General features: G+C 49.3%; 1 protein-coding gene across 2 annotated transcripts in view; it reads right to left on the minus strand.

Annotated features, from left to right (window-relative positions):
• SKAP1 (src kinase associated phosphoprotein 1) overlaps window positions 1-8,057 on the minus strand; it is a 127,825-nt gene extending 119,768 nt beyond the window's left edge. The window contains exons 1-2 of one of the 2 annotated variants that reach the window (XM_005508283.3): window positions 7,900-8,057; window positions 2,457-2,562 (exon numbers count right to left, since the gene is read on the minus strand). In XM_005508283.3, coding sequence (XP_005508340.2) covers window positions 2,457-2,562; window positions 7,900-7,933 — 140 coding nt within the window. In that variant the 5' untranslated portion in view covers window positions 7,934-8,057. The remainder of the gene's footprint in view (window positions 1-2,456; window positions 2,563-7,899) is intronic. The other variant, XM_065039728.1, reaches the window with a different exon arrangement.
• Window positions 8,058-9,135: the final 1,078 nt, after the last annotated feature.

The following is a 9,135-nucleotide window of genomic DNA, read 5'->3' on the forward strand; positions in this document are numbered from 1 at the left end:
TCCCCACAGCCACCGCCTGCAACACCCGGACACAGCTCCTTAAAAACACCCCAACTGCCTGGGAAAAAATACACCCTGCAAACATAGGCCAGTCCCTACCTACCGCACTGCTCAACAGAGACAGAAACAATATATCCTCCCAGGTAGCACGTGGAGACATAAAGCCCAACCACTTGTTCACATTACAGTCATCAGCAAACCTCCTGGGGGAGACATTATGAGGCCATGGGGAGAGGGCGATATAAAGACCTGACAGCCAAGTTACACAAGCAGTTATTGAGCCTGGCTCAGGATAATCATACTGGATGAAGCTCATCCCTTTCGGAGACACGTGTCTCTCCCCAGTAGTTGAGCAGTTCACTTGTGTCCATTATGAACCTGAATAACGAAACCCTACACGCCGCGCTGCGCGTCACCCGCAGAGGTGGAACGCGGGGCTGCTCGGGGAGGAGGCGCCTCCGAGGACCACGGCCGATCGTTTCCTGAACGCCCGCCACAAAACCACAGGAAGCTCCCGAAGAGACAAACCTGCGCCTCACCCCCAAGAGCAAGACCCGCTCAGATCCTTTCAAATAAAAAGATACAGTCATCGTTACAGTAATCTCCCACCACAAATCATTGCCTTAACGGCTCAGGTCAGAACAAGGACATCTGTATCCTCTGTTCTGCTCACCCTTTCCAAATGCCACTGAGCAATAAAACACACGCAGGAAATCAGCGGTGCTCTGAGGCTTTGCTCAAGGGCCTCACTTTCCCCTCCAGAAGTACCTGCAATTTATTTCAATAAGCAACGGGACTGAGGCCCGCAGCCGAACCAGCGCATCCACGAGGAACGTTAACAGCCCCGATGCAAAGGCTGCTTCACCCCGTTTCCTTCTTGTCTGAGATCGCTTTGTACTGAAAACTTTGTCCCAGATTGTGTTCTGAGGCTGAGAAAGAGTCAAGGTTGAGTTCTCATCACAGCAGCTCGAGAGCCTAAAGGCCCAAGTCACCAAAGCCACCCACAGCCCTGGGGCCGGAGCAGCGTCTCCCAGCGCTCCAGCAGCTCAGAGCGCTGGCTCGGGCAGCACCAACAAGCTGCGTTTCCAAGTGTGACTCACACATTCACGGAGTTCCATGCTGGTTTTAATTCATTAAAAATGCATTATATGAAGATAAAGGGCTATCACTTAAAGTTGCATATTCTCAGGACAGTTGAAAAAAAAAGCTTGAGTTGATGTCTGAATACTTCAGGTTCAGAATTCTGCTTACTTAACTCTTTCCATCCCAGAGCAATTCCTGCCAATGAGAGGGATTTTTCAGAGACGCCACAGCAATCTGTTACAAACATGTCATCAGGTCCTTTCTTCTGCAATATCACAGGGCCCTGCTACACACCCCCCGTTCCTCCACTACATGCGCTCCAAAGGCTTCCATCTCCTGCAATCAGCTCATTTCAATTATTCAGGGCAACCCAGGCTGATAATTATGGAGTCCCGAGCTGCTGAGTAAAACTGATGCTTAATTAGCCAGCAGGAAAGATCGATTAAGATACAGCAGGGCATCTTGCAAAGTTCTTCAGTGGGACTGCAGGGAATAGAGTCTGGCTGTGCCCTTCCAAAGGATAAAATTCTCTGCTTCTCAGGACTCGACAGCAGTTTTATTTAAACTGGATGCTTAGATCAGTCAGCCACCCTGAGTTTTATTGTTAGGTCTTAACTTCAAGTGACACAACTCATATCTGATAACTAGAGCATTAACAGCAAGCCCTGGATCAGGTTTCTAGCCAAAACTATAACGCAGCTGAGGCTCAAAGTTTCATTTAAGCCTCCAGCAACCTTTTTTCTGTTTGTGTTCCTCAATTTTCCCCTGGCACAACAGAACCACCTTTATTTCCTTCACTCACATATCCAGACGACGTAGCTCATGTTCTTATGCAGGACTCAAACAGTCCCAAGGACATGAGAGTTTGGAATCCAGTTCAGGCCTGAGTGTTAACTCAGGAGGTTGTCTTCATTGCTTTCTACTCTATCCAACTCCAGAAGCCACTCATGAAATAGATACTTTCAACAGCAAGCCAGCAGCGTGAATCTTTGCTCACTGTATCGATTTACCCACCTGCCTAAGTATCAAGTGGTGGATTTTTTTCCACAAAATTCTCTCTAGCACAAGAAGAACAGGGCAGAATCAGAGACCTGTATGCACAGAGCTGCACAGACGCAGCCCAAGGAATCATTTTTCTTACTTTGCAACACAAAAATTCCAAACGCAAATAATGACAGCTTTGGAGAGAGCCACATAACTGGTTAAATAGGAGAATGCACAAGGCGGTGTGCAGTGCACCTGCACATTGTACCAAGCCCTCAATGTCCATTGGCTTCCAAAGCGCTGGCCAGCTAGTGTAATACAGTGCGTGGTATCCCAAGTCATGACACTGTTCTGAAACACTTTAATTAGAAAAGAAAGCCAACACAAACCTGGCTCTGACTTGCTGAAAGCCGAAGAGAATCGCATCCCTCCGCTCCCTGGCTTTCGCACTCAAGGTTTCATTCTGCAGTCCATCCGCCAGATAAATTTCAGCATCTGGGAAAGAGAGAATTATAGGTAAAAATGAATCTGTTCTTGGCTAAGGAACCTGGCCCTGGCTGCGCACGGGGAGGCCCTGGAGGCGCCATACCAAGCAGTCTGATCTGGAAGCACAAGTCAGTCTGAAGACTTCATTTGGAGAAGTTAAGACATTGAACTGATTGCGGGTAGGAGAGGATCTAAATATTGCATGTGGTTGCAGAACTCCCCTCCAGCTGGTATAAAGCAAATAAGCAACTGCAAAGAAACCACCAAACAGAAAAAAGGAAGAGGAAGGTGAAAGATGGATAAGTCCATTGGTCTAAAGTGCAACTCCACTCCACCCCAAACCCTAAAAATCTGCCTCTGTGAAAGGCTTTTGGCATTAAGTAAGGACACAGAAGAGGTCATCCCATTTGGAGGAGGATCCAAAGCACTTTTTAAATGCCAGCACAAGGTACCCTCTGACACTTGAAGGAAGCCCCAACATGTGGTTTTCACACGGACGCTCCTAGTAGAGGACAAGGGCTGAACCACCAGCCCACACCCCGTGTGTCACACACGGGCTGTGCAGAGTCACCCGGGGCAGAAACCTGCAGAAATTTAACCTGGACTACGAGATTAAAGGATTGTCTTCTATTTGCATCAATATTTATGTTCTTTACCAGAAACCTCAAAACCAAACCTCATAGAAAACAAACCAGTTCCAGTCACACGTGCACTGTACAGGAGGATATGACCCTTGTGCTTGAGCAGCTTTACTGCGCATTTCCCCTCACTGAGACTGGCTTCCGTGCTGTGGTGTTGGACATCCACAGGCCTCTCCAGCCTTTAACTCGCACCCCATACTGTGGCACTAATGGCAGTTTGATATCCTGCGTGCAAGACTTTGAGCTCCTTCTGCTCCAGCTGTGGGTCCAGAAGCCAGCGCTGTGTAAGTGCCCCCAGGAACCTGCGCAGCTCCTCTGCAGCTCAAGATCAAAATGCCACGAGAGAAATTAACACCTTTTCTTGTTAAAATCATGAGCCCTCATTTCTTTTTGTTGCCTGTTCACAACACACTCGAGAACGGCTTAGAGCTTGGGGGTGAAGAAAATCAACCAAAACTGCTTAAAGTGAAGAGCATCTCGAAGGAGCCGGAGGGGAGCGCAGCCGAGGGCTGAGTGTTGCTCCACATCCACACCCAGCAGCAGTTTGGGAGCTCCAGGAGCGCAGAGGTGTCAGGCCAAAATACCTGCTGACATCAACTCACTGCTGTTAATAGGAATTCAGCCCTAGCTGGCCTGCCTGGGCTACCATGAAGGCTTTGCCAGAGCAGCTGAGGGAAGCTTTTGAAATCCCAGGCCAATCCTGTAATCCTAAACTAAGTTTCATTTTCAGTACACCTCTCTTCAGTTTTAATTGTACATCTAAGCTACAAAACCAGTTTATGACGATGCTGTGGCTCACACCACTCACAAATTCCATAGGAAGCATCCAAGTACATATATCTGAGCACAAAGGATATATCTTGCTCCAAGGAGCTTACTGCCTAAGAACAGATGAGGCTAAAGGGACAATTTATTATATACAAACCAGCATAAAACCAGCACAGTAGAAATGGGTCAGCAAGACAAACCCCATCCAGGCTGCATTTCCCCACTGAAAGAACAAGCAAGAGAAGCAAAACTGCTCCCAGAACTTGTGCAAATACCAGTTGCATCCTTCTGGCGTTTTTAAGCGTAGATTAGCTCCATGAGTATGCGATTAGCTCTAATATGGTATTTACTTACTGGGATGTCAGCACAGATCAGCTGCTGGATAAGTTATAGCAGAAGGAGGGTCAGTTCTGCAGAGCAGGCAGAGCTGCTGGCAGAGCCAGCCCGATGTTTATAGCACCAGGAAATGAAAAAGAAAGCCTAACCATAAACTCTCCGAGTGGATCAGGAAGAGCAATATGTAAGCAGCTCTAGAGTAAATCACCCTAATGTTAGTTTTACTGCTTGTCGGTAACATTATATTCTTGATGTTTATAGATTGCTCTCTGTGATCCACTCTGAAAGTTTACAGGACTCTCCTTTTCATTTCCTGCAGCTAAAAAGGTAAGAGCAGGAAAAAAAAGAGTTGAGATTTCATCAAGTGTTTCAGGGGAGTTTGTAGAGGCAATTGCAGTTATCCACTTTAATCCTGCAGGAGATGCACAGCATCATGAGAATTATGTCACAGCCACTGAAGTCCGGGTAGTAAATAACCTTTTAATGGCAGCACTAAATTCCAGGAGTTAATCAGCACTCAACAAGCAGAGCTGAAAGGTATTAAGGTGCCATGTGTATTCTCTCCGCGCACACACACATTCACTTTTTTCCTCTCTTCTCTGACATCAGAAGCTGCCAGCAGGAATCCCACACTGTGCCCAGAGGAACCGGCCCCACAGAATCACAGCGTTACAGCCACGCGAGATGACGCTGAGCCAAGCAGCCTGCTCCAGCCCTCCCGCAGTCCGTCACCCAGCCGCCCGCAAAAATGGGCTTGAAAAAGTTAAGGACACCTGTCAACACAGAGTACAGATACCTTGAGCTTCCCTGAGACTACATTAGTATGTCCAAGATGCATCCCAAGGCAGCCCAGGGTTTGGAAAGCCAGTTGTGTCATCCCCTGTCCTGCCTGTCAAAATAAAAGCTGTGAACTATCACACGAGGTTTCTTGACTTTTCTGCAAGCTCAAGAATGGATGGTTTAATTGTGAAACAACATTTTTCAGAGGAGCCTTCCTGCTTTTGCAGGGCTGAGCCAGAAAAAAACCTTGAGACCTGAGGCAATTGTCATCCATCCTCCTGCAACACACTGAACGGGACATTATCCCCTGTGCAACGGGGGAACTGAGAACACCTTCCAGGTCTCAACCCCAGTTCCCTGATATTTAGATTCTGGAGCTACTCGTGATGCCGCGCCAACGCTGACTATGGCTTAGCAGCCCTCACGAACAGAGCGGGTTACTGTTTGGTTTCGGTTGGGCTGTGCAGGTGCCGGCACAGGCTCCCCGGGTGGCACCTGCTCCGTCACCTCCTGCTGCCCAAACCGCAGCAACAAGGGCTTTCCAGAGCCGGCGCCTGCAAGCAGAGGACGGAGCGAGGCAGGAGAGGGAAGGTAATCACGCTGCCAGGCTGCCTTTGCTGCTGCAAACAAAACCAGAGGCCCTGGGTTTGTCAGAGATGTATCACGTTTTATAGAACAACTGTTTCAGCCTTCAGAAGAAATTTGTGCTGAACAAACACGAAATACCCTTAAGCAAAAGTACTTCCTGTGCGACCTCACATAGGCGATCCTGCTCCATGGGGGGATTGGACTAGATGATCTTTTGAGGTCCCTTCCAATCCCAAACATACTGTGATACTGTGATACTTTTAAAAAGGACCTGACTGAGCCAAAAGTGAAACTCTGTGCAATTAACTAACATAGTGTTAATGAAACTTGCATTGCTTATTTGCAAAGTGGAACTTAAAAGTAATATAATTGTTGCAACCACTTCTACTCATAGACAGAAAATAACAAGCATTTGTAAGTGTTGCAGGGTTGCAATGTAGACAGAATAGCTACATTGTGTTGGTTTTAAACCACTGCAATCTCAGAGATGTCTGACATGATAATGACACGACTGTTGCCAGCAAGCCCCTGACTGCATGTACACTGTCCTGCACTACAGAGCAGCCCTCACGCAAGGAAGCAGAAGTTATTGCCTGTACATCAATACACATTTCCTCCTCTATTGGTAATTCTTTTTTAAATGCAAGAATCCTCATAGTAATGCAGTTTGCAACCACCGCAATAGCTTAAGCTCCTTCATCTCCAGCCTGCATAGCTAGAAAGCTCCTCAGCCACGGGAAGGCCTCAACACTGCACAGATTGTTAAGACACAGCAAGTTTGATACAGAGGTATGTGACATGCAATTAATCTCCATTCATAGCCTGCTGTACTTGTCAGCAAACAAAGGCTGTGCTTTAGAAGGAGATCTGAAGCCTTCAATTAAAAACAGTCAGCTAACAAGAAAATAATCCAAGTTAAAGGAAGGTGGCAGGTGCAGAAATGAGTTGTTTACAAAAGTGTCAGCACCGAACAATAAAGTGCTGCACATCAAAAATGTGAAAGGGTGAACTTCACTGAAGGCCCCATGATTAAAAAACAGAGGAGAAAATTTACACCTACATCTGGGGGAAGACACAAAGCATTTGGAACAGAGCTCTGACGGGCTCGGGGGCTGCGGAGCCCCGGACGGGCAGCCATCCCGTGTCTCGGAGGGAAGGGACAGTGCTTGGCGCTGCCAGGAGCTGTCACAACAGGAAACTAAAGGTCACCCAGTCCCAGCACAGCCGCCCGCGGTGAGCAGAGATGCTAACGGTCCTTCCCAGCACCCACAACTGCACAGGACGTGGTGGGGACACCACAGCCCAGCCTGCAGTGCCGAGAGAGAGCACGGCACGGGCACCTCTGCACGGCCCTTCCCCGGCCAGAGCTTGCCTTCCCACGCCACGGGGGCTGCAACGATTGCAAAGGTCTGTACAGAACTCAGTTATGTTTGTGAAGCATATTTTGATAGAAGAGCTTAGATCATTTCTGCTTGGCTGGCCCACCACTCCAATGACTGGAGGTGTTGTGGTTTAAGATTGTGAAAAACTCACAAAAACCAGCTTCAGAAGCCTCCTGCCATGTCACAGTGCACTGCAGCGCTCTGCTCGCTCTCGGAGGTACTGAGACCTCAGGAGATCACGTTCCCGTTCTCAAGCACAAGTGGGCCTTGCAGCCAGCGCTGCTCCCAGCTGCGCCCCCATTTTCGGGGGGGGGGGGGGGGGGGTGAAGCTTTCCTGAGGCTGCACCCCCACACAGCAGGTTTGCTCACTGCACCCCCAGTGTGACATACAACACTTGCACAACATCTGAAACCCAGAGACACCAGCAGCCCAGACACAACAGATGACTGCCAAGGGCTCACTGCGGCACACCAGCTCCTGTGACCCCTTGTCCCCACCCCACCCCCTCCCAGCCGTGCTCACCAGCAGCTCCACACAGTGGGACAGTTTTGGGCCAGGCCAGAGGACACCCCTCAACCCTGCACACACTCCCTTCGCCTCACACAGAGCCTGGAGCAGCAGAGCTTCCCACCCTGACCCAGGCAGGGACCCACTTCTGCTGCCCTCTCTCCAGGTTAACCTGGGGACCCCAAAACCATTAGTCTTAGACAAGAAGCAGCTCCCACATCCTTCCATTCGCCTCTCTGGCTCAGTAGAGGGAGATACAAAGAGCCTTTTGGTTTCTTCCCCTGCAACTACAGCAGCTTTCCCCCATTGCGCAGAAGGGGAGGAAGGAGGATTTTGTGGTTACCTTCCAGGAGTCTCTGGATGTCCTCTGGGATCATGACACCTGCCACCTCCTTTGCACAGGACCAAGCCTCCTGCTGCTGCTCCCGTCCCCCGGGGCAGGGACAGTGAGAAAGGAAGCAGGGGCGGGGACACCCCAGGGAGGCAGCAGGAACTGCAGGGCTCTGCTCAGATGCCTCGTCCTGCCCAGCTCACCCCTCCTCATGCAGGCGGCGGGATGCCCAGCTCCCGACACCGAGCTCCTCCACACTCCTGAGCTCCAGCCAACAGGCTGCAAAGTGCCCCATCCACCCCAGCAACAGCAGAACCCACACACCTGTGCTGGATTTGTGACCAGGTGGCACTTAGTTGTGCATCTCCTTTGTTACCACGCAATTCAGTGCACCTGTGGGTAGAGTCATGAGCTCTGTGAGGCCACTGATTGAACCTCCGGTGCCTGTTTCCAGCACAACAGGAGCTGGGGACTGGGTCTGTTCCAGGCCAAGGCAGGCTGCCTCCAATGCGCAGGGGAAGAGAGCGGTGCTTGAACGTTCTGCAATAAAACTTCCCCTCTTCCTGCATCCTGCATAGGAAGGGGCTTAGATTCTAATAGCCATCCATATTTCTATGGCTTGCCCAGACAAATAACAGGGCCGTGCGCTTTAACTTGCTTTATGACAGGCAATAAATGTAAACGGCACTCTACAAAACAAAAATGGCATCGCATTAGATTAACCCACAGCCCCACACCTGCTCCTCTCCTATATAAATGAATTAACTCAAGCTGACTATGAGGATACCACAACTATTTTTCATTCTTGTATTCCCAAATTTTAGACTCAGTACCGACAAATCCAAAGGCAGTCATCTTTATCTGAAGCTCATCAACGATTCCAAAGACCAGTTCAAGACTTCCCATAAGTTGAGTGTAGAGGATCCACTCCTCATTTTGCAGTATCCTGGTATCAAACACTTCTCATTATAGAACATAGAAAAGGTTATTCCAACCATGCTTGCCACTTTTGCTTTTCTAGTATTTTGTGCCTGCCATGTGATCTTTGGTTATATTTTCCCAACACAGCAGATGTTGGAGATGGCACAAAGGACAGTACAGGGGCAGGTGCCAGAGGGTCTCGTGCAGGACGTGCACACACACGGCGGCAGTCGTGCCCATCGCAGCTCCCACTCAGACAGGGTTTAGTGAGTCAGGAGTCAGAAAACTGAGTCTCCTATGGGAGCAAACCGTGAATCTCTATTGACT

Source organism: Columba livia, chromosome 23 (genome assembly GCF_036013475.1).
Source record: "Columba livia isolate bColLiv1 breed racing homer chromosome 23, bColLiv1.pat.W.v2, whole genome shotgun sequence".
NCBI classification, from domain to species: Eukaryota; Metazoa; Chordata; class Aves; order Columbiformes; family Columbidae; genus Columba; species Columba livia.